The 25,561-nt window shown below is 37.2% G+C and overlaps 1 protein-coding gene across 1 annotated transcript; it reads left to right on the top strand.

Annotated features, from left to right (window-relative positions):
- The first annotated feature begins 1,454 nt into the window (after positions 1 to 1,454).
- On the top strand, positions 1,455 to 24,782 carry dnajc21 (DnaJ heat shock protein family (Hsp40) member C21). Its single transcript, XM_039750513.1, has 12 exons — positions 1,455 to 1,914; positions 4,263 to 4,356; positions 5,666 to 5,789; positions 11,098 to 11,220; positions 11,604 to 11,908; positions 15,150 to 15,289; positions 19,375 to 19,465; positions 19,715 to 19,897; positions 22,321 to 22,369; positions 22,468 to 22,643; positions 22,990 to 23,068; positions 23,608 to 24,782. The coding sequence occupies exons 1-12, from the start codon at positions 1,818 to 1,820 to the stop codon at positions 23,773 to 23,775; spliced, it is 1,629 nt and encodes a 542-aa protein (XP_039606447.1). The 5' UTR covers positions 1,455 to 1,817; the 3' UTR covers positions 23,776 to 24,782.
- The last annotated feature ends 779 nt before the right edge of the window (positions 24,783 to 25,561 follow it).

Consider the following 25,561-nt stretch of genomic DNA (forward strand, 5'->3'; position numbering starts at 1 on the left):
ATCCGGGGTCGGACGCAAATACGAAAGTTCAAGCTGAAGCCCATCATTGAACTGACAGTTCCTTTTGGCACTCATGTTGAATCACAGGGATCACAGCCCCAAAATGCAGAAACAACAGGTGGAAGAAAAGAGCCGCCACGAGGCTCTCGCATCCAGAAGCAAGCCACGCGTAGAAACAGACACAGCCACAGAGAGAGGCACAGCACGGCGTGCCTCTCTCATAATCTACAGATCACGAGTAGGGACTCTGAACACTACAGAGTACAAAGCAAAAGCTTATCACGTTATTTCTCGCCAAAGTTGCAGGATGCGGTAAAGCATTACCTTCGTCAAAACACCGCGCACGCGCGCCGAGTTCCAATTATCGTGGTGATGAGACACATTCAAAAAAGTGAACCAGCTGAAAACGGGGACATGTTTCCGAGTGGGGACTGTCCCCGGAAAACGGGGACGGATGGTCACCTTAGTATAAAACACCCGATGCAAAGTGGTATTTCCCAAGCTAAGACAGAAAATAAGATAAAACCGAAGAGTTTACTTACAACTGCCAAAATAAACCTAAGGTTTACTTTACAGTAAAGCAGGTTGTTATGGATAATGAGGCGATGAAATGAACAATTACCCATTTAATAATCTCTGATTGGTGTCCATAAACGGTGTGTCCATTAGTGGCTTGAGCATTTTCATGACACATTTATTTATCTATGTTCACATTTCACAGTACTTTTATTTATTTGCGCATTTATTTATTTAATTTTGTCCGAAATATTCCTCCATATGAGCAAAGGAGAACTCTGAAAATACGTCACACTATAATCCAGGTGGCAAATTTATTGAAGGACCAGGAGTAACTTTACATGTATAAAAAAGAGCCACAGTTTCAGTCCCTTTTAAATAAAATGTGCAAATATTACCATTAATCCCAAATTTTAATCTTAGAAATTCTTTACGGGGGTATATGTCATTGACAGGCGCAAGGTGTACTTTCTTAGCTTTAGGAGGAATAGAAAAAGAAATGGCACGGTTCTGATACAAACTTGCTCATTTGTACAATAATTATGGATAAAAAATATGCTTAAGAAACTAGGAAAATTGGTAAAAGATGTTCATGTAATAAAACTATTACATTTTTAATCAAGAAAGCGACAATCGTCAGTAAATAGACACAGCAATATTGTCACGGTTTGGGAGTATTAAAGACACCCTTGGGTAAAAATGTAAATACTTTATTGCTTTTAATTTGAATTATATTTCTTTATGAAATCCTCGAAGATGAACAAGTTTCCCGTACAAAACAGAAAATGTCATACTGACCAGATGCCTTTGCTCATTCAAATTTTTGATAAACTGCGGATTTTCGTTTACGAACAGTTAAAGAGGATATTTGTTTCCGTTCTTGCGCAGTGGACGGAGTGACGTATTCGGCTAACGTCGCCACTTTATGACGTCTTTTTAACGCGCCCAGACAAGCCGGTAGGTGAGATGGCGTGTTGCAGTCACATTACTGTCTTCGTTGGACGAATAGGAAGAAATATATTGTAAAACGGAGTCTTGGAAAAAAAAAAAACAACAACTTATTGACACGAATTACATTGACAGGCTGCACGGTAAAACTATTTAAAAAGAGGACTGTACAATTTATCTGTCATCACGATGGCTCACATTTGGACAACTTAAGAAGCAAAACAACGATATCTTTGCAAAGTGATTGTCCAGTTATATTTATTTGTAACCTAGGGCCCAGTGGTGTGAAGCAAAGGAGAATTAGCCAACCAGTTCACTCATAACCCTTCAGACGCTGGGCACAGCAGAGTACGATGAAGTGCCACTATGAAGTCTTGGGTGTCAAAAGGGACGTAACGGACGAAGAACTGAAAAAGGCCTATAGGAAGTTAGCCTTGAAATGGCACCCAGGTATGTGATTTGACTTTTCACTCATCGTTTACACACATCTGGAGAGGGAAAACTTGTGGGGGCACTTGAATGACTACTCACGGTGTTTGTGTGGGACTCGTGCAGCTTGCCTACCGTTTCATAACTTATCCACTTCTTATCTTTTTGCCAGTTTATTATTGCTTGTTGTTTGGTTGACGCCTTTATGTACAGTACTGCGATTTACAACGTTTAAATACAGGTGATTTTATTTCTTTTGTTTTTCCACTTGGAGAGCACTTACGTCGTGTCCGTGGCAGTATTTGAATCCACTATCAAAGGGTTTTAAATCCTAGGTCCAAAGCCATAACCTCAGTGCCATACCGCTTGCCCTTCTGGTAACGCTGGCGAGAGAGCTCTCCGTGATCTATGCAATTTTACAGTTGCCGAGTGTTATAAGCCATTTTAGTCTTTAATGTAGTAACGCTCACAAGACGCCGTCAATAGTCGCCAACATCCCGGTATGATAAAAGTAGAAGGTGGCTGGTTACATTGAGTTTAATAATCCACCAGATGGGTTCAAGTCTTTAACTACTGTAGATTACTTAAAAAGGCAGATCTACATCAATATACATTAAACGTTGGCCCCTGAAATAAACCGAAGAGTTAAGTATAATCGCATTTGTTGCAGTCATCTTTATGCATTGACTCATGATTTCTGTTTACTGTGTGTCCTTGGAAATATGCAGGGAACGTAGCATCACTATAATCTTATTCCATGATATCAGAGAGGTTTGTTCAATGAGAAGCTGACTAGAGAGAAGGAAAAGGACACAGTGAGGGGTGTCTTCAAGCAATGCATAGATAGTAGTGGACAACAGATGATGAGGTTTGCCAAGCTTCAATTCAATTTGCAGTTTTTTAACAAATTTCAAGCTTAATGTTCATCATGCTGTCTTGTTGATTGTTTTGATTTATTTTGTCATATCAGTTCCTGGTGAAGTGTCATTTTTGTCACATACTTGCTTGTACTAATCAACATGCAGCATGTCACCAATGTTTGGCTCCATGATTAGCGAGTAGTGCCTGAAAACTGTGTTTTATTGCATGTGAGGTACATTCTGAAATGCCTTCTATAGTCCTTTTCCACATTCTTTGCCAAACATTTCTTCTTCAAGGAGCAGTTACACAATATTTAGTTGGAAATTCACCAAAGTCACGTGTTCAGCATCAGAATGAGCCAAACAACTTAACTACCTAATATTGGCGGTGGACAATTTACCCTCGTGAAACTCCTTTCTGAAAAAATGTTCAGTTACAGTAAAATATTGGTTGTGTTATTATTGGAGTTGTTTTATTTTATGAAAAACTAGTTGTTCTGCTGGCCTAAGATGAGTTGAAATCTAATAAGTTGATTTCTATCTGTCTGGCAGTATCTTTGTTGGAGCATGGCAAATGTTAACACCGAATACATCCATCTATCCATCCATCCATCCATTATCCAACCGGCTATATCCTAACTACAGGGTTACAGGGGTCTGCTGGAGCCCATCCCAGCCAACACAGGGCACAAGGCAGGAAATACAGCCTGCGGTGGGCTGGTACCCTGCCTGGGGTTTATCTGTTGGAATGTATTTTTAAATGCATGTAGTATTAAAATGCATTCAACATGGAGGTGGAATTACATCAGGGATCTGCTCTGAGCCCTTTCTTATTTGCAATGGTGATGGACAGGTTGATAGAGGAGACTAGACAGGCGTCCCCGTGGACTATAATGTTTGCTGATGACATTGTGATCTGTAGAGAGAGTAGGGAGCAAATTGAGGAAACCCTGGAGAGGTGGAGATATGCTCTAGAGAGGAGAGCAATGAAGGTCAGTAGGAACAAGACAGAATACATGTGAGTAAATGAGAGGGATATCAGTAGAATGGTGAGGATGCAGGGAGTAGAGTAGGTGAAGATGGATGAGTTCAAATATTTGGTATCAACATTTCAGTGTAATGGGGATTGTGGAAGAGAGGTGAAGAATAGAGTGCAGGCAGGGTGGAATGGGTGAAGAAGAGTGTCAGGAGTTATTTGTGACAGACGGGTATCAGCAAGAGTGAAAGGGAAGGTCTACAGGACGGTAGTGAGACCAGCTAAGTTACAGGAGTACAGAGTAGGATCTCTTTTGGCAAATTTCATAGTAATAATAATAATGTACCCTATTATTTTTGGTGTGAAGAGAGCTTAAATTGAGGCTGTGATGCTGGGCAAGATAGACAGAGAGAGTTAAAAAATTAATTACATGAGCATACATTTAATGTTTATGTATTTCAAGCTTTTCTTTGAAAATTTGTGTGTTACGTTGATGTATGTATTTTCCTAAGCATGTTATTTTTTTAAACTAGACAAAAATCTTGATAATGCAGAAGAAGCAGCAGAGCAGTTTAAGCTTATTCAGGCAGCTTATGATGTTCTCAGCGACCCCCAGGAGAAAGCATGGTAAGTTTAAAAAATAATATTTTTTTTATTTAAAAAAAAAAAAAACAAGCTGGTACTTGATGATTCCTAATGTGCCTTTCAGTCCTCTATATTAATTTTTTGGTTGGTAAAATCACACATTTTCCTAGCAAAATAAGTAATATACGCGTGAGTATGGGTGGAGCAATGATCAGTACAGCTCTAGAGACCTGACTTTGAATTCTAAACTAGGCTGTATATGTGTGAAATTTGAATGTTCTCCTAATGTTTGTGTGGGTTTTCCCTCCTTTTATTGTCTATTTCTACCTGTATCTCAAAGATATACATGTTAGGTTAACTGCCAAATCTAAACCTGGCCCATTATGAGAGTGCTTTATAATATACTAGCTGTGAGCCCCTGCTGTCTAAAGCCCAGGCTCCTAGAAACTATTGAAATTGTCAGAAAAAAATTAAAATGCAGAGTCGACGGTTTCATGTTGCGGACGTTCATGTGCTCGCCCCCCTTGTCTATCAGCAGCTAAGCGAGTTTCTCTCTTGTTTGTCTTTCCTCGGCGGTTTCACCTTGGCAGCAGAGTCGCTTTCTTTCAGCTTCATGCTGTAGCCTCATACTTCTTTCTTCTTCTGACTCGTTAACTTGGGGCAACCTTGGCAGTTCTTTGAGCTTCACGCTGTAGCCTTGTACTTCTGGGGCAGACAGACAGACAGACACACTTCCACACGTAGACGTTTATATATAAGATTGGGACTCAGACTAGGATTGCCTAGTGTTGCCCAGGACTATTGCACATTTTTTTTTCAGGTATTAGTTTTCATTTTGAGCATGGCAGGACAACACTGTAGAGACTGAAAATTTGAAATAATGAAAGTGTGTGTTTCTTTATTTGAATTTAATATTATATTATTTATCACCAGGCTAGTGTTCATTTGTTCATTCTAAATATATGAATTGTACTCTTGTTTGCCTTGTAAAGTGCCTTTCAAAAAATAATTTGTGTATTATTTCTCTGTAGTGTTATAGTACTATATTGTATGTTTATGTAGATAATAAATTAATATGTTTATTTTTATAATTGTATAGTGCACAGTGCTAATAAGTGGAGGAATGCTTTTTAATAACAATAAACTTAATTGCCTTGAATATTTCAGTAATTTTTTGTATTAATTGAAATTTCTCAAGCAATTTGTATTTGTATTTCTTTCTCTGTGAATTTTTTAGTCAGTTTAAACATTTAACAAAGGATTTAGAAATGTGATGAAAACCGGTTACTTGCGAAGTATGTTATACATTCCAGGATTATATATCATTTTTGAAGTAAGTTTGATTTGGCAGGTACGATAATCACCGGGAGGCTTTGTTGAAAGGAGGAGTAGGTGGAGAATATGAAGATGATAGTGTGGACCTCTTGCAGTTTTTCACAGTTACTTGTTATTCAGGCTATGGTGACGACAAAAAGGTAGGTGATCAAAATAATACCCTTTAATCATTTTCAGGTATAATATCGATGGAATGCCTAATAGGGCATACTTTCCAAAACAGACCTTGACATTATGTAAATTCTAAAGCCGTGTTTTTTCATTCTTTTAATATTTACTAGTAAAACATTGTTACATAAAAAAATGCAGATATCTCACTTTCCTACCCTCACAGTAATCTAAACAATACAGAATTTTTGTTTGGATTTGTCAAATATGACAAATAACATGCTCTCCGGATGTAGTCTGCATGAATACAGCAGTGTGATACCTTTTTCTTTGTGCTGTGCCATGAAAAGCGCTGCTTAGCACAGCAATGATTGTGATTTTGATTATTTTTTTAACTTTGATGATGGCTTTGTTTTGTTGCAATTTTCTCATACTGTTGAAGAGACCAGCTCAAAATTCACATGTACCTGTATAAGATTATGACTGTGCATGGATGGGAACTGTAGTTTTTGGGATGGGCCGTAATGCACATTAAAGTTAATACCAAAGATATTGACTACTACTGTAGTTAATTATTTTTATATGCTTTAATGACTAACATTTGTATTATTTTCTTCAAAGTAAATATTTTAATGGATGCAGAACTACATTTTATTTAAATACATTTTTATTGAGATATATTATATACTGTATATGTGTGTGTGTATATATATATATATATATATATATATTGTATAGCATTATCCATAATGCTATAGTATTTCAATACTTATTATGGCATTGAAGTTTGAAGTTTTGGTATTGTGACAACCCTACTTCTGATGGTACATTTTGTGTTATATATATATATATATATATAATATAATCTTAGAAATGTTCAATATAATTACTGATAATATAAATAAAAAATAGTTTGTCATCATTAGTAATAAAGATTCCTATTTTGTCAGTGTTCATACTTTCATTTTAAAAGTTTGCTTTGGTAGTTTTTCTTTTTTTTTTTCTTGTATTTTTTCTCATTAGGAAAATGAAATAAGTAAAATGTGAAATTTTGCTTAAAAATTAAAACTGACGTTTGCACATTTCTTTGAATTTCCTTTATTGTCAGTTAGGTTCTCAGCATTTAACAACAATAATAAAACACCCTGTGTGTTTTCCCAGTCAGTACTATTCTGCAAGGCATGAGAAAGATATCTTTTTTTTTTATTATTAATTTTATTACAATCTATACAAAACAATCACGTTTTTATAAAAAGAAGAATTGAGTTAAGAACAGATCGATCCCCACCCTGAGAGAGAGAGCAAGCCAAACGGCGTAAAATTTAAGGCTTGTAAACATACCTAAATTAATAAATTCTCTGTGCTTTATAAACTTATTTTAAAATATTACTGATTAGATCCTGCCATGTTTTGAAAAAGTCTGTACAGATCCTCTAACTGAGTATTTGATTTTTCCAATTTCAAATAATATAACACATGGTTTCCCACTGACTTAAAGAGGAGAGTTTGGGTTCTTCCAGTTTATCAGAATAAGTCTGCGTGCCAACAGTGTAGTGAATGCAATCACAATTTGTTTGTCCTTCTCCACTTTAAGCCCTCTGGAAGAACCCCAAACACAGCTGTTAATGGGTTAGGAGGGATTGTGAGTCCAAGGCTGTCTGAAAGGTAATTAAAATTTTTTGTCCAGAATAATGTTAATTTGGTGCAGGCCCAGAACATGTGACCCAGTGAGGCTGGGACTTGGTTGCAACGTTCGCAGGTTGGATCATGCCCTGGAAACATTTTGGAGAGTTTTAGTCGAAACAGATGTGCTCGATATATAATTTTGAGTTGTATAATTGTATGCTTTTTCGCATATGGAGCTCGAGTGAATTCTCTGCATTGCTACTTTCCACTCCTTTTCTGATATATTAATTGAGAGATCTTTTCCCAGTGTCCTCTTGGATCTTTGAAAGGAAGGGATTGTAAAATGATTTTATATATTGTAGAGATGGAGTCTAACTCCTTGAAATTGAGCAATATTTTTCCAGCATGGATGAGGGTGCAAGATGAGGAAAATCTGGAAGGTTCTGTTTAACAAAGTTCCTGATTTGAAGATAGTGAAAGAAATGTGTAGCTGGAATGTTAAATTTGGAATGTAATTGTTCATAGGATGCAAAGGCGTTGTCTATATAAAGATCTCTAAGCAAGTTAATTCCAAATTTTTCCAGATATTAAAACTGCATATGTTTGTGAAGGTTGAAAGAGGTGGTTCTCTTGCAGGGTGCCACAGAAGAAGCTTCTCCGTCTTAAAATGCTTTCTACATTGGTTCCAGATTCTAAGTGAGTGGAGCACAATTGGGTTATTAGTGTATTGCCGATAGCGTGTGTTTATTGGAGCACAGAGCAAGGAATACAAAGAAGTACTGCAGGATTTTACTTCTATTGCGGTCCAAGCCTGTGTATGTTCTTCTATTTGTGTCCAGGTTCTTATCGCCTGTATATTTGCTGCCCAGTAATAAAACTGGAAGTTAGGTAGAGCCATGCCGCCTTCTGCCTTTTGTCTTTGTAGGGTCGCTCTTTTGATGCGTGGATGTTTTGAATTCCAAATAAATGAGGTTATTGTTGAATCTAATTGCTTAAAGAATGATTTATTAATGTATATTGGGATGTTTTGAAATAAAAGAAGGAGCTTAGGAAGAATATTCATCTTAACAGTGTTAATTCTTCCAGCTAGTGTGAGATGAAGGGTTGACCATCTATGCCAAGTCTCGTTTAATTTTTTCCATGCAGACGCGAAATTTTGTTGATAAAGAGCTTTATGTTTACTTGTGATGTTTACCCAGGTATTTAAACTGTTCTGCAATGATAAAAGGTAGGGTGTCTAATCTAATATTATATGCTTGAGAATTCACTGGAAAGAGTACACTTTTATTCAGATTAATTCTGAGACCAGAGAGCTTTTGAAATTCTGTGAGTGCTGCTAAGACTGCAGGCACAGAATTTTCTGGGTCCATATATACAGTACCATGTCATCTGCATATAATGAGATTTTCTGTTCCAGTCCTTCTCTGCTAATCCCCTTTATCTGATCAGTATTTCGACAATGTATTGCCAGTGGTTCAATGGCAATGCAAACAACAGCGGTGACAAGGGCATCCTTGTCTTGTGCCACGTTCTAGTTTAAAGTAGTCTGAGCAAATGTTATTGATGCAAACTGAAGCTTCTGGGTTAGTATACAGTAATTTAATCCATGCACAAATGTTGGGCCAAACCCAAACTTCTCCAAAATAGTAAAAGGTATTTCCATTCAATCATGTCGAATGCTTTTCTGCATCCAATGATAATAATATTTCTGGGGTGTTTGATTTAGTTGGTGAGTATATTACATTAAACAGGCGTCGAAGATTTGAAGATAAGTGTCGGCCCCTAATAAATCCAGTTTGGTCTTGTGATATTACGAGGGAGCACTTTCTCCATCCTTCTAGCTATGATTTTAGAGAGTATTTTAACGTCGTTATTCAGAAGTGAAATTGGTCTGTATGATGCACATTGTAATAAGTCCTTATTTTGTTTTGGAAAGACAGTGATTAGTGCTTGGCGAAAGGTTTGTGGAAGAGATTGGTTATCTCTGGCTTCTGTAAATGTTGCTAATAGGAGGGAGCTAGCTGAGGAGAATTTCTTGTAAAACTCTGCAGGGTAGCCATCAGGGCCTGCTGCTTTTCCACCTTGGAGTGACTTTATAGCATCTAGTAATTCTGATAATGCAGAGGTTTATCAAGTTCCTCCACACTAAAAGCGTCAATTTGTGGTATCTGTAATGTATCCAGAAATGCATTAGATTGTATATTGTCTTCTTTAAACTCAGTAGTATATAGGGATTTATAGTAGTCTCTAAAAGTGTGCATTATATTTTTGTGTTCAATGATTTTATCTCCGTTAGTGTTAGTGATTACGAGATTTGTTGCACTCTTGCTTGTGAATTTGTTGAGCTAAAAGCTTATTAGCTTTCTCTCCATGTTCATAATAATGATGTCTGGATTTGTAAATTAGTTGTTCAGTTTCTTTAGTTGTCAAGAGGTTTAATTCTGAATGTAGAGCCTGCCTCCTCTATGTAGAGTCTCGCTTGGTAGTCTGGCATGTTCTTCATCTATTTTAGTAATTTCGCTTTTTATCTCTGCTACTTTCTTCGTTGGATTTATTTCTGTGGGAAAGATATGAGATAATCTGTCCTCTTAAGAAGGCCTTAAGAGTTTCCCAGAGTATTCCTGCAGAGATCTCAGGGGATGTATTTGTCTCTAGAAAGAATTTGATTTGTTTGGATATAAATTCAGTACAATTCTCGTCAGCTAATAGAAGCGGTTGAGGCCATCTGCGGGGTGAGTGTATGGGGCTTAGTAATTTCAGCTCCAAGATCATAGGTGCATGGTCCGAAATAACAATAGCATCGTATTTACAAGATTTAATCTTAGGCAAGAAGTTATTATCTATAAAGAAGTAATCAATCCTTGAGTAGCAATGATGTACTGGTGAGTAGAAAGAATATGTTCTTGAATTTGGGTTTAAAAACCTCCAGGGATCTGATAAGTTGTGATCAGTTATAAACTTTGTAATTATCTTTGCGGTGTTAGTTGCTGTTCCCCCTGTGGAGGAAGTCCTATCTAAAAGTGGATTTAGAACACAATTAAAGTCCCCAGCCATTATAACTTTATGAGTGTTCAGATTGGGAATGGATGCAAATAAATTTTGTATAAATTCCTTATCATCAACATTAGGTGCATAAACATTTATCAAAATCATTTTACAGTTAGATAAGTCTCCCATGACCATTGCATATCTCCCTTCAGGATCCAATACTACATCTGATGCTACAAATGGTACTGTTCTATGTATGAGAATTCCCACCCCTCTAGTTTTCTTTGTAAAACTAGAATGGAACATTTGGCCAGTCCAGTCTTTTTGCAGCCGGAACTGATCCTTGCTTAGTAAGTGGGTTTCCTGTAAAAATACTATTTTAGCATTTAGACCTGTTAGGTGAGAAAGTACTTTCTTTCTCTTTAATTCGTGATTCAGGCCTTTAACATTCCAGCTTACGAAGTTAACTGTCCCATCATGGAGACACTGATTCTGAGTTTTTGATGTCATTTTATAGTCTTAACTGGAAGTGAAATAGTTTAGGTCTTAATTTCCTATTTCCCCAAGAGTTGTTGCCATGCAGCTTATTATTACGTTGATAGTTATAATCATGAGAAAGATATCTTAATACCATGTGTTATTTTTATTTTGCCAAGGCATTTTTTTATTATAGTAATATGCTTAATAAGGCTGAATCACTTTATAATTTGTATTGACTTTTTCTAGGGATTTTACACCGTGTACCGGAATGTATTTGAAACAATAGTGAAGGAGGAACTAGAAATCAGCTCTGATAAGGAAGATGAAGAATTCCCATCATTTGGAGATTCACAGAGTGACTATGATACGGTAAAATATTTCTGAATTAAGATTTATGATTTAGGATTTGTTTGTATTGTTTTAAAGTCAAGGGCATTTAGTTAAAAACTTGGTAATGCAGTTTCATTTAATGTTATCTCTTTGTTGTGTGAATATATTTGCCACTGATCATTTATAACCATATCTAGATAGATAGATAGATAGATACTTTATTAATCCCAAGGGGAAATTCACATATCTATATCTACACCCAAATCAATATAAAAAACAAAAATGCATGTAAATAGTAAAGTATTAATTGCATGAAATTCTTCATTGTTTTTCTGGCGCATGCAGTGTTTAGAAATAATGGGTAAATAGTTATGAAACCTGTGGGAATAAAGACCTGTTGTATTTTTCTTGGCTGCTTACAGGTTGTTCACCCATTTTATGGCTATTGGCAGAGTTTCTGCACCAAAAAAAATTTTGCTTGGAAAGAAGAATATGATACTAGGCAAGCTTCTAATCGCTGGGAGAAGCGGGCAATGGAGAAAGAGAACAAAAAAGTACGAGAGAAAGCACGAAAAGAGAGGAATGAACTAATCCGTCAGCTTGTGTCTTTTGTACGTAAACGAGATAAACGTGTTCAAGCTCACAAGAAACTTGTTGAGGAGCAGAATGCTGAAAAAGCCAAGAAAGTGGAAGAGATACGTAGGCAACAAAAACTCAGTCAAGCCAGGTACTTTGACAAAGAAAACAATGTGCATATTCAATATGTGTATACCTGCATAAATCAGTTTTTGTTGTGGAGAGCCAGAGCTTATCCTGGTAGCACTGGGCACAAAATAGCAACTAGTCCTGAACAGGGGATGCTATATAAAAACACAACCACGCTGTTCCTCACATTCACTTAGGACAAATTTGGAATTGTGAATCAACCTAACATAGACATATCAAGGGAGAAGGTGCAGACTCTTGGTAGACAATCACCTGGCAGCTAATCCTAGGATACTGAATTTGTGAAGTAACAACACTAACCAGTGTACTGCTTCCGTGTACATTTAGATATTTTAATTTGGTTTGCAACCAAACATTAAAAAACTTATTTGAGATTATTGTGCAGTCTTTACCCATACAGTATAGGGTTATTTGATTATAGAGTCATTATTGTCACATATACAGAGTAACTGAAAGTCTAACTTGCATGTGCTTATGAACATGCAATACGTTGCCACTCTATGACGCCGTAATTGGTGAGTATAACACCCTTCCTCAAAACGTCTTTTCCTAAAACCTTGCACACCTTTTTTTAAAACCCCGTTTTCACTTGTAAAGTGCTATCTCTGCCTGAATAATCGGTTTGTTTGAAATGTGAATAACAGCTATGTAATTTTTATTTGTGATGGCCAAAGTGGAAAAATTCTACCCTTGTATTCTAAGTGAAAACAGAGACCTGAAACTCTAACCTGGTTTGTATTGCCAGTAAGTGTTGGGTTCTGGCTTGTCAGGACACAAGTTCACCATCACTTGAACTCAGACACTTGGTCCTACATTATCGTCTATACAGTAATCCCTCCTCGATCGCGGGGGTAGCGTTCCAGACCCCCCCCCTGTGATAGGTGAAAATCCGCGAAGTAAAAACCATATGTTTGTATGGTTATTTTTATATATTTTAAGCCCTTATAAACTCTCCCACACTGTTTATAAATATTCCCTGCACAGTTATACAGCATAATCCCTTTGTATTCTCTTAGATATTAGGTAAGATTCATTGAAATTATGTATGTAAATACACTGTTTATATACAGTAAAACCTAAATATTATTTTAAAGATACTGAGTGTCTCCGATATCACATATGTTACAGCCATTACGACAGATAGGCCACCAGCAATAAATACGTACAATGCAAGAAAAATTGTATACAGTAAATGTGTGTACAGTGACACTAAACGTACGTTCATGTACTAAGTACTATAAGTAGAAAATTAATTATGGTCACTCACCAACAATGACACGATGACTTGTCCGATAACAATGAGTTTAATTTTACTGCACAACAAAGGAGAGCATTACAGCCCTTCTAAAGGAGCCACTTCAGGCGATTGTGTAGCACTGCCGTTGTTCTTCTTCTGGCAGTCTTCACTCCAAGTCCCTAAAGCAGATTCCATCCAGAGTACTGCCTTATTACATCCACTTACAACTCGTTTTGCACCCTGGTTAAGAGGACACTGCGGCCGTAGATCTTATATTCCTTTCCTACTTTTTAAATAAAAAGAATCGTAGCCTCATTGATGCTGTAATGGCGTCCTACAGCGGTGTAGCTTTTCCCTTCCTTCAACAAATCCAAAACGTTTACCTTTTCGGCAATCGTTAACATCTTCCGTTGGCGCTTGGGCATGGCCCCTGAAGCAGTAGCAGGAGCAGATCGTTTTGGAGCCACAATGAAGGGCTTGACTATGCACAAAGATAAACACAAAAGAGCACAAAAGTTAACTCTTTACACAGCGAAACACGTTGATGCTGAATGAGCAAGACGAGACTTCCTGGTTAACACTGCATTCAGCACACAGGAACTTAACTGCGTGCTCTGATTGGTTAGCTTCTCAGTCATCCGCCAATAGCGTCCCTTGTATGAAATCAACTGGGCAAACCAACTGAGGAAGCATGTACAGGAAGTAAAAGACCCATTGTCCGCAGAACCAGCGAAAAATCTGCGTTATATATTTAGTTATACTTACATATAGAAGCCGCAAAAGTCGAAGTGCAATATAGCGAGGGATTATATTCTATAATTCGCTTTTAGTAGTAAACATTGCAGGTACTGTAGTAGCTTTCCTCATTTGCAATAGGTTCAGTTCAACCAGAGATCTATTTTGATGCTCCATCCTTCTACCTTAATTGCCCATGTTACAAAATGGAAGTTATATTATGATCAGTGTAAGCAATGTGTCTGAGTACTTTTTTAATTTCTAAGACTATTTCCTTGACCTAAAACATTTTTGACTGGTTATTTATCAGATTCAATTCCCAGAAAGCTATTAGAAGTTACATATTCTGCAAAGTTTTGCTGCCTGATCTTGCTTCTGGCACATTGAAAGTTGTATAGTATTGTCACTGGTCATACTTGGTCAGACTCTTGTTTGAAAGGTAAACAAAGAAAATGTCCATTTTTTTTTTCTGGTGTCTAGTGCTACTGACATAGGCTCTGGCCTCCACAACCACAAACTGAATTAAATGTATTTAACAATGAATGGATGGCTGGATCTTCTTCTTTTGGATGGAATTTGGAAGCCTAAAGCAAGAAAACTGATGTTTAAGAAAGGGAGGTACCTCAGTGGAAGAGCTTGTGCTTTGTATATGACCACAGCAAAATTGTTGGTATTAAAGTAATTTATATCATGTTAAAGTGACACTTAAAAGTGTATAATGGAAAATGAGTTTTAATACACTGTATATACTTTTAAGTATTAGTTGTAAATTATCAATGGTATTCCCAAGAAGTATTTTAATTCTTTTCCTCTTAGCAACAGTGCCTTAAGCACCTCAGCCACAATAATCATACAAATAAACACAATAATCAATACAATTCTCGCTCTCTCTCGCTCTCTCTCTCTCTCTCTCTCTCTCTCTCACTCTTCTCCACACCTTTGTCCACCTCCACCCGACTCTGGCTCGCTTTAAGTTCTTAAATAGTCCTTGACCCAGAAGTGCTTTTATCTTTCTGATCATGTGACTTGTCAGCATTTTGAGGTCAGATAGAGAAGTTAAATTTTCTTCAGCCCGGAAGTACTTGGGGATTCCCATCCTCGTGACTTGGGAGTACTTCCGGGCTATGGATAAAATATGAGTTCCACAGTCCTCTTGCAGGGCTGTGAAGTCAAACTTCAAATACCAGGGTGCCCTGCGGGAATCCAGGACCTGCTATATATATATATATATAATATAATATATATATTTTTTTTCCATCCTTTGCAACAGGCTTGCTGAAAATTACAAAGAGCAAAGTTGGATTGCCATGTCTGATTTAGAAAAAGAACTTCAGCAAATGGAAGCTCAGTATGAGCAAGAATTTGAAGATGGGTCTGATGAAGAAGATGTTGAATTGCCTTTAGAAACAGGTCAGTACTTTCCCTGGTATGCATTCATGCTGATTTGGCAGAGAATATTCTGGAATAAAAGCCATACTGGGTTCATAAAGCAGACCTTTGTTTTGTCGGATAATGTTAATTAATTTGAGTTGGTTATTACTTTTAAATAAAATAAAGTTCATCTTGAAAAGATTCTTTTTCATAGCAATTGGACTGTGTAATTTGAAATTTTCCTCCATTCCTATTTAAAGGTTGTTAAAACCCCAGAAAACTGCCAGTTAGTGTAACTGAATAAACCATTAGTCTGCGGTATATACTTGAGTATAAGCCGTCCCAAATATAAGCTGAGGTACCTAATTTTACCTACAAAAACTGGAAAAACGTATTGACTCGAGTATAAGCCTAGGGTGGGAAATGCAGCAGCTACTGGTAAGTTTCAGTAATCAAATTAAATACCAATAAAATCACCATACATTAATTGAGGCATCAGCTCATTAATTGAGCACACAGCCCGGAAGGAGTCTCACAGACGCTACACAGCACCACACAGAGCCCGCAGCAGTTCTTCTACCACCTGCACACCAAACCAGGTACAGTGGAACCTCCGGCCGCGACCGCAATTCGTTTTAAAACTCTGGTCATAAACCAATTTGGTCGTGAACCGAAGTAATTTTTTAAGTACAAATAACGTTAATTACACCGTAGAATGCACAGCGTAATAGTAAACTAAATGTAAAAACATTGAATAACAATGAGAAAGCCTTGAACAACAGAGAAAACTAACACTGCAAGAGTTTGCGCTATAGCGCTATGAACCGCTCGCTAAAAACACTTCTTTTAATGAGTTTTAAGCACAGGTAAAAAAAAAATTAACATCTGAAAAATCCATAATTTAATAAACCACCAAGAAAAGTAACATTGCAACAATGCACGCTACAAACTGATCGCTGTAAACAGAAGTGAAGTGGAGGTTAAAATCCAATAGAAAAAAGTCTTCATTAAATACAACGAGGTTAAAACAATGCTCGGATCTGTCTCTTTAAAAACAAGCCCGGTCCATTCTTGAATTGCCTACTCAGCTATATGCGGCCAGCCCCCTCTCTCGTGTGTGTGTGTGTGTGTGTGTGTGTGTCTCTCTCTCGCTCGCTTGTGCGTGCGTGTGTGTGTCTCTTTCTCTCTCTGTCTCGCTGCACAGGGATAGTGACGTTTTTCAGCACATTTTGGGTGCTGAAAAACTTGGCTTATATTCGAGTATATACAGTAGTTAGCTTTATCGAAGTTATCCATTGTCTCTCCCAGACATTTTATTAAAGTTGTCAAGGTCACTCATTTAATTACTCAACTCAGTAATTTATTCTGGCATACTCTGACACTTTATTTGAAGAAGTACTTTATTGATTCTTATCAACTGTGCTTGTCCTTATTTTTTATCAGTGTCCTTAAGAACATGATTCACTACATAACTGAAGCAAGATTCATCAGTTTTAGTAATGCCTGCAGATTGCACAGGTTTACTCTCTGTACATAAATCTGTGTCATTATTATAAATTGAACAAAGTAACGGTTCTAGCATAGATACGGTTGAGGTTCACTTTTGCCTTTACATTTTGAGGGTTGTATTTCTGCGTTGAAAAATATTAAGTTAGAAAACAGTGAAATGTTCTGTAGGTTCTAAGAAAAGATGAATTTGCACATTATCAATATTTAAAGTAGCATTTTTCTCATTATTACAATTTTGTTTACTGATACAGTATGAAAAAATTGATTTTATGCAACAGTATAATTGCTGTAGTACAACAAGCATCACTGTACTGTTTGGCAGTTTTCCTTTCCTTATTTAAATGATGTTTTTTTTTCAGATTCACAGAAAATCTTTATTTTGAATTGTAGTATTTATTATATTTTAATATGACCATATTTTCAGTTCTTTATTCCAAATTTGGCCTATAAAATACTAAATAGTGCAATGTTTCTGAACATCAGGTTACCTGATATTTTGTTTTTTGTTTGTAAACTGTTAGAAAACCTTAAATCAACACAGACCCTCCTGCCAATGACCAGAAACAACAATAAATGAAAATACATCTGAAAACGTGTAGAGAAAGTCTTAATTGTAATATCATATAAAGAAATGCGTGGCTCCGTCCATCTGTTTTAAATCCTTTAATAACTTGCCAAGATTGTGTAGAAGTTAAAAAGGCACTGGCATTCGAATAACAGAGTCAAAAAGACTCATCATGAACATATTTAAACAAGATCACTTGGATTATAACAAAGTAATCACAAAGATATTCAGCTAGCAATCCCTCTTCTGCTTATCATGTAAGACCAAAATTTGTCTCTAATATCTTGTGTACAGGTAGAAAATACTTTGAGTTTGGGTGAACTACTATTCTGAATGACTTCTGTGTGGTTTAAATCTGATCAAGTTGTGTCATTGCTTGGCCTTTTGCTAGTCAGTGGCCTCATTGAGATTTAATTTAGAAATTTCTTTATTAAATATTACACTTAATATATTATACAGTAGATAGCAGTTTATTGATTACTGAAGGGAAACACACTTGCTCCAGTAGCATCGTAGAACATAAAAATAAAACACAAACAAGCAATTATGAAAATATACATTCAATATGACAGTAACTGATACAGCAGATTATCCATCCATCATCCAACCCGCTATATCCTAACTACAGGGTGACGGGGGTCTGCTGGAGCCAATCCCAGCCAACACAGGGTGCAAGGCAGGAAACAAACCCTGGGCAGGGCACCAGCCCACTGCAGTACAGCAGTTTAAAGGAGTTTCATATCTATGCCAGTATACCTAGGGTACAAATGGGTATAATGGGATGAGCAAAACAGATCTAAGAGCAGTGCAGAAGACACTGTAGTGGAATAATGATGATGTATTGATTGATTCATCCATTCATCTGGAGTTGCAGATGACAATAAATTAGTTGGATTATCAAATAACACAGAGTTGGCACAATTTGTGCAGTAGGATAGCATCAAAATTTGGGTATGGGAAGATGTGAGCAAATTAAGTTTAATGCAAATAAATATAAATTCTTATGAATTGTGATGCAACATATTTGATGTAATTACACAATGGCAGGTTTGCAGGTAGTAGACTTCTCACTATCGTCAAGCAGATGGTTGACCGGGATAAGGCAGATGGTTTGATTTACTAATTCTCTGCCTGTGGACAGTATCCCCAAATGGATTCCCCACAAAAGGAAAAAAAATACAGTTGAAGTAATCTCTATTCTGCTTTCAGTTTTTCATGGCTAAACTTCAGCCAAGTCTTCAATTATAAGAGTATTAGCAATAGCCTATTAATGATGCTAAACATAGCAAAATTAAAAAGTGTCATGGTTACTTATTCTTATTATTGAATATACTTATTTAATAATGTTTTTCTAGTAGAGATTGTATTTAATTTTAAAGGTTTTAATTACTGTTCTTATGTGTAAGATTGAATCAGTTATGCAACATGTTTTGAGACAGTTAGAGAAATCACAATAGTTTCCCACATGCACAACACAGTACAGTAAATTACCTAGCACATTAATGCACAACAATGGCACTTCTCTTTGTCTGTTTCTCTTCTTCCCCCACTCCTCCTTCAGCAAGCTTTGTCATATTCCTCCTGACTCTGGTATCTTTTATTCTGCACCCAGGAGTACTTCTGGTGGGCCATTAGCAGAGTCCAGAAGCTTGTCTGTGTAAGGCAGAAGCCCAGCAAAGTAGGGGTCTGCAATCCCTGCAGCACTGCCCAGTGACACCCCCAGAACCAAACTCCCAGCATGCCCTGTGGCTGCCACCTAGCATTCCAGGGGAGATTGTGTCCTGTGCAGGCTCTCCGGCCGGTGCTTCCTGTGAGGTGGACATACAAACCACAACACCACTGCTCTGCCCAAGATTGTGTCGTGGACATACAAACCACAACACCACTGCTCTGCCCAAGATTGTGCCATGCTGCTAAGGAACAGGACAGTTCCACTATATATATGAATTAGTATTTAAAGGCATTTAAAATGTTTTCTGATAAGTAACTCATTTCGCACTTTAACCGAATGGGAAAAAAATCTGAATGTATTATTTTAATCTGTTTACAGAAACAGGAATGGATGAAGCACAGGAAAGCACAGAATATTACGATGAGCTTTACTGCCCAGCCTGCGACAAAGCATTTAAAACGGACAAAGCGTAAGTTTATTATTGTTTGTTAAAACTACTGTATATGGTTTACCTTTGTTGTTTTTGTGCATTTATAAGAAAAACGCATTACCTTGTTTTAAATAAAATCATTAAGTTGCGTCTATTAAAAGTCATTTTCAAATTGGGCAGAAAGCTAGAACCCATATTTAGTACGCTGTATATAGATCACTCTAATACGTTTTCTTCAGGTGTTGTTTAAAATATTACAGAAAATGGTTATTAGAATCAATTTTACAGAATGAAGAATCATGAGAAATCAAAGAAACATAGAGAAATGGTGGTGTTATTGAGGCAGCAGCTGGAAGAAGAGGAAGAGGTGCTTAGTCAGAATACTAATGAACTGGAGGTGGAGGAGGAAGAAGAAGAAGAAGAGGAGGAGGAGGAAGAGGAAGAACAACCTAAGGAAATGTCATCCAAAAAGTAAATGGCACCTGTTTATTCACTATACCTCTTATTTTGATCTGTGGCTAGTGTTGTCATATATTTATCTATATCTATATATATCTATACGGTACAATCTCAATTGTCCGGTTTAATGACCGGCACCCATCATCTGGAAAATCAAAATTCACGAATAATCGAAAATAATTATAAAAATTAGCAAATGCTACAATAGGTGCTGTACAGTGAAATTCTTAACTTTCTTGTGTTGTTTATGAAGTTTTTCTTGACAAAATCAGACAGGAGACGCTGCTTTGTGTTCTTGCAGCGTTTTAGTTTTATTGATGTGCGGAGCTTGCAAAGTATTAGGATGTCACTAAAATTTGAATCCGCTTCCTGCTCAAAAAAGTCTAGCAATATTTCGGTACAATTTAGCTCTTCTGCAGTCGAAACTTTCTTTTCTGATGGTTCGTTTTCAACTGCGTCATCGTCGCTTTCTTCCGGCAATTCCGCACTTGACTTCGCTTCTGCAGCAAGGGCGGCGTCGTCTTTAACTTGATATCCAGGCTGATCATTATCAGAGAGTAGCCATTCTTCGATGTTTTCTCTGTCGACGTCTTTAAATCCATTTACATTTTGAATTTCCTCCAAAAGCGATGCCGCTGTTATTTCTTGGCTTTTACTGTCATTGACGTTTTCAACACTATCCATTACATCAGGGAACAATTTTCGCCATGACTTTCGAATGGTTAAGTTCGGCATGTCACCCCAACTCTCTGAACATGAGAAAATTGCGTCCTTAATTGTCCATTTCTTGTAAAACTCATGGAGATCTCTGTCTTCTTCCAAGACTGAATGGAGTAAAGATTTCCTGTAACGACGCTTGAATGCTTCTGAGATGCCCTGGTCCATAGGTTGCTTAAGCGACGTCACGTTTGGAGGAAGATCTGCGACGAAAATCTGGTCATCGCTTGTTTTCATTTTTGCTAGGATGGGAAGGTGCGTTGTCCAACAGTAACATAGCTCTTTGTGGCAAATTTTTGGAGCGTAGATGGTCTCGAACAGCAGGAACAAAATGTTTAAAAAAACAATCTTTAAAAATCTCTCTGTTCATCCGTGCTTTGGTCTGATTGTAGTAAAGGACAGGGAAATTGTGCATTTGTGTTCCCTTAAATGATCATGGATTCTTAGACTCTCAATGCATACGAGTTTCAATTTGTGCGAACTACTAGTGTTGGCGCATGCTAGCACTGTTATTCGTTCCTTACTGGACTTGTGACCTGGAGCAGACTTTTCTTCTTTTGATATGAACGTTTTTGACGGCAAAGCCTTCCAGTACAAACCAGTCTTGTCAGCATTATAAAGTTGGTCAGGTGAAAGATCATGAGCCTCGACAAGACGTTTAAATTCCGTTACGTATAGTGCTGCAGCGTCAGAATCACTGCTTAGTTTCTCACCTTGGATATCCAACTGTCTAATTCCATGGGGAGATTTGAAACATTGCAGCCATCCTTGAGACACAGCAAATGGTTCAGGAATCTTCATCTCACAGTGAAACCATTTCGCTTTTTTGAGCAGCAGTGGCCCGGATACAGGACATCCCTCGGCGTGTTTTTGCTTGAACCATTCGAACACAGCTCTATCCAGATCGTCAAATTTTGAACCCTTTGTTGTCTTCCCCGCACTCGTCCCGTTAAATGTATCAGATGAATTTACGAACTTGTAGAGTTCATCTTTCTTCCGAACAATATCACGCACTGTTTGATTTCCTATGTTAAATTCTGATGAAAGCTTAGCAATTGATTCCCCCTTTTCAGCACGTTCAACAATTTGCAGTTTCGTAGCAATTGACAAAACAACTCTTTTTCTTTTTGCTTCCGCACTGGACCCCGACATTTCGGCACGAACTTACACAAAACCGCTTTCTAACCTCAAGGTGAGGACGCCACCTGAATGAACCCGGAACAAGGTGTCGCCTACACAGACTGTGCGACCCATACAAAACTTATTGACGAATGGCAGTCGTCTAAATTTGGAAAAAGGGGAGGGTGTTTGGAACAAGTCCTCTGCATCGGATTAAGTCTAATGGTTTTTCATAGCAGGGGATCGCCTGGCTGGTGCACAGATGCTATACTGTACTTTCAATCCTTTTTAAAATAATTCTCAGAAATCCATCGACAAAACTTAAGCTGTGACACACGTAGTGTACATTCCTGTAGTCGGAATTCTTGGCGGCAAAATTTTGGCGATCCCGGATAACCAAATGCACGATTAATTGAAGACTGGATAATCGAGGTTCCACTGTATATAGTAATTACATTTAAATTAGAAACCTAATTATGAAGTTTCTTAAAATACAGTCACAAAATAAAGTTATTATCATTCTTTTCATGATAAACAGTTGTTAAATGATTGTGCAACAGATGACTTTTTTTGTATATGAATTGTTTACTTTTTTGTAGATTGTCCAAAAAGCAGAAGAAAAAGAAGCGACAGCAGAAGGCTAACACGGTAAATATTTTCACTGTGATCTCTTTATGTTCTTAAGTATAAACATTTTTGAGGAGGGTGCTTTTAATAGTTTTGATGATATTTTCTGTTTCTTGCAGAGTGTTGCAGAGGATTTCCCTAAGAAGACATCAGAAGAAGAGTTGATTCAATTTGCAAATACAGAAGATACCCCTCCAAAAGATCCACAAGAAACAGGAAATGATGACGATAAGTCATCTGAAAAAGCTGCCACAGATATGTCGGAGACTCCTTCCTCTAAGGTTCCTGCTAAAAGGCAAGTTTTCACTTTATATATCTTCATATTGATATGTCCAGCATGCTTTTACAATCACTTGAAGAGTGGCATGGCATTTGCATATCGAAGCAGCAGAGGATATTGGTAGGCTGGGGAAGAACATACAAGGTAGGCACAGAGTGGGATTTCAGCCAATATTGTGGAGGCCGCACTGAGAACTGCATCACTGGGCTACATATGTTGTATAACCAAAAGTACACCCTAAAACATAAGTGCTGCAGTAGTTAGATAAGCACAACATGTGTATAATATATTGTGTCATATTTATGCATCTTAAAGATTAGCGGACTCATTTTAAATGCTGGTTGTGCTTGCCTTTTTACAGTTCATCTAAAGCCAAGGAAAAGAAAGGAAAAGAATCTAAGAAACTTGGCAAAACACAAGCAACAGCTGATCACCAGGAGGTATGTATTCATGTATGAAAAAGTCAGATTTGTGCAAGTAGAAGTAAATTCTGGGCACCTCAGTAATTTAATATGCAAATGTGTACTATTTTTTAATTTATTGTTGGTTGTATTGAAGTAATTTAAAGGATAAATTTGGTATTTTGCAAGTCAGAGTAGTTATTGCGCAGAAATTTGCCACAGATTATTTTCTTAAGTGAAACATTTTTAAAATAAAATTTAATGTGCCTTTTGTTACAGTTTAAAATAGTACTTATAGGGAAATGGTTCAAACTTCAAAATTAAAATTCGTAAAACTTATCAAAGTGTAAAGGCTTTGATTTCAGAAAAACATGCCTTCTATGTTTTTGGCAACTAAAGGACACTGAAAATAATGCATGTTATCACAAATACTTGCCGTTAATGGATGGAGACCCCCCATAATGCATGGAGTGTATAGGCTGTGAAAAATGTACTCGTGTTTGACTGTTGCCATTATTTTATATTTTGAATAAATGAAGGTGATTATTAACAAAATATTGGACTTGCTGTATTTACAGAGAGAGCCTGTGCTGCGTTGTGTTACTTGTGAGTATGAATTTACTTCAAGGAATAAACTATTTGACCATCTGAAGACCACAGGACATGCCACTGCCCTTCATGCACCCTTCGCTTCAAGTGGTCCAACATCAGGAAAAATCAAAAAGGAGAAAAGGAAAAACAGATAATTTGTGCAGTGCATAACATGAACAGCGTAGTTTTTTAAAAAGTACTGTACATATGGATCTTCCTGCAAGGACATTGTAAGCAAAAGATGCCTGGAAGACCTCCTGCTAATTTATACAGTATCAATATTATCAGGTATTGGGAATTGGTCTGAACAGCCCTTTATGTACCATATAGTGTGCGTGTGTGTACATATACATATATAAAAATTGTTCTGGTCAATTGATTTGATGATTCACGGTCTAGAAACACAATTTATGTGTAGCAAGAACTGAAAAAATGCAAGAAGACAGCATTATTATTTTTTTATTGGAACATTTTTTTTCCTGTCAGTTGTAATATCTAAATTCAACAGATATATTTAAGAAAAGGCCTGGTTTATTTTAGAAACGATTTTCCAAAAACAACAGATAATAAGTGTTTAATTTTGTAACTTTAAACAACCTCGTTTCTTTCCTTTACAGCTCAAAGCTTACCAAATAATTCTGCTGCCTAATCGTCTCACTGGGTCGCCACTCATGGGTGTGGCATCCATCAGCAAGGTTGCTACATGTCTTTTATGTTTAGAGTCCTTCGCGTCTATGTATGCCAAGTGCTCCTCTGAATATTTCGCACAACACTGGACAAAACATTTGTTCAAAACTTTTAGTTCCTGAAAGGCTTTTGGTGACTATGATGGACAGCGTCAAAAAATTTCAGACTGACTGCATCATGTAGAAATTTGGAGAAACATGATGTTTACTTTTATTAAATTTTGAGTGTTTAATCGGTTAATAATCATGACACATTGCAGTGTTCAGCTGAGCGAAAAATGTTTTGCTGCTCATTTCTGCTTGTGCTCAACATCTCATCCTTCTTGTTTCAGTGCCCAACAATAGTTGGCCAGTACAATGATCCCTCACTATATCGCCCTTCGACTATCGCGGCTTTACTCCTTCGTGGATTTTAAATGTAAGCATATCTAAATATATATCACAGATTTTTTGCTGGTTTGCGGATTTCTGCGGACAATGGGTCTTTTAATTTATGGTGCATGCTTCCTCAGTTGGTTTGCCCAGTTGATTTCATACAAGGGACGCTATTGGCGGATGGCTAAGAAGTAACCCAGTCAGAGCACATATTACGTATTAAATAAAACTCCTCAATGATATACGATATGCTTCCCGCGCAGTGCTTCGCATACTTGAAAGCCCGAACAGCACGTATTGATTTTGATTGTTTGCTTTTCTCTGTCTCTCTCACTCTGGCATTCTCTGCTCCTGACAGAGGGGGTGTGAGCAGAGGGGCTGTTCGCACACTGGCCTAGAGGATACAGACGCTCCTCTAAAAAAATGCTGAAAGACTACCTTCACATTGCTCCCTTCCCTTGAAGCTGCTTTCTCCAGCAGTGCTTCGCATACTTAAAAGCCCGAACAGCCCTATTGACTTTTGATTGTTTGCTTTTCTCTCTCTCTCTGTCTCTCTCTGACATTTTCTGCTCCTGATGCGCACTCCTTTGAAGAGGAAGATATGTTTGCATTCTTTTAATTGTAAGACAGAACTGTCATCTCTGTCTTGTCATGGAGCACAGTTTAAACTTTTGATTAAAGGGTATTATTTCATGTGTAGAGGGCTCTAATAATGTTAAAAAACATATTTAGAAGGTCATAAAAAGGTTTTCTATGCTCTAACTGCAAAAATATTAGATTTATAAATAAAGAATCCTACTTTGTGGAAATTCATTTATCGCGGTAGAGTCTGGAACAGATTAACCGCGATAAACGAGGGTTTACTGTATTAATGGATTAT

Source organism: Polypterus senegalus, chromosome 4 (genome assembly GCF_016835505.1).
Source record: "Polypterus senegalus isolate Bchr_013 chromosome 4, ASM1683550v1, whole genome shotgun sequence".
In the NCBI taxonomy this organism is placed as follows: Eukaryota; Metazoa; Chordata; class Cladistia; order Polypteriformes; family Polypteridae; genus Polypterus; species Polypterus senegalus.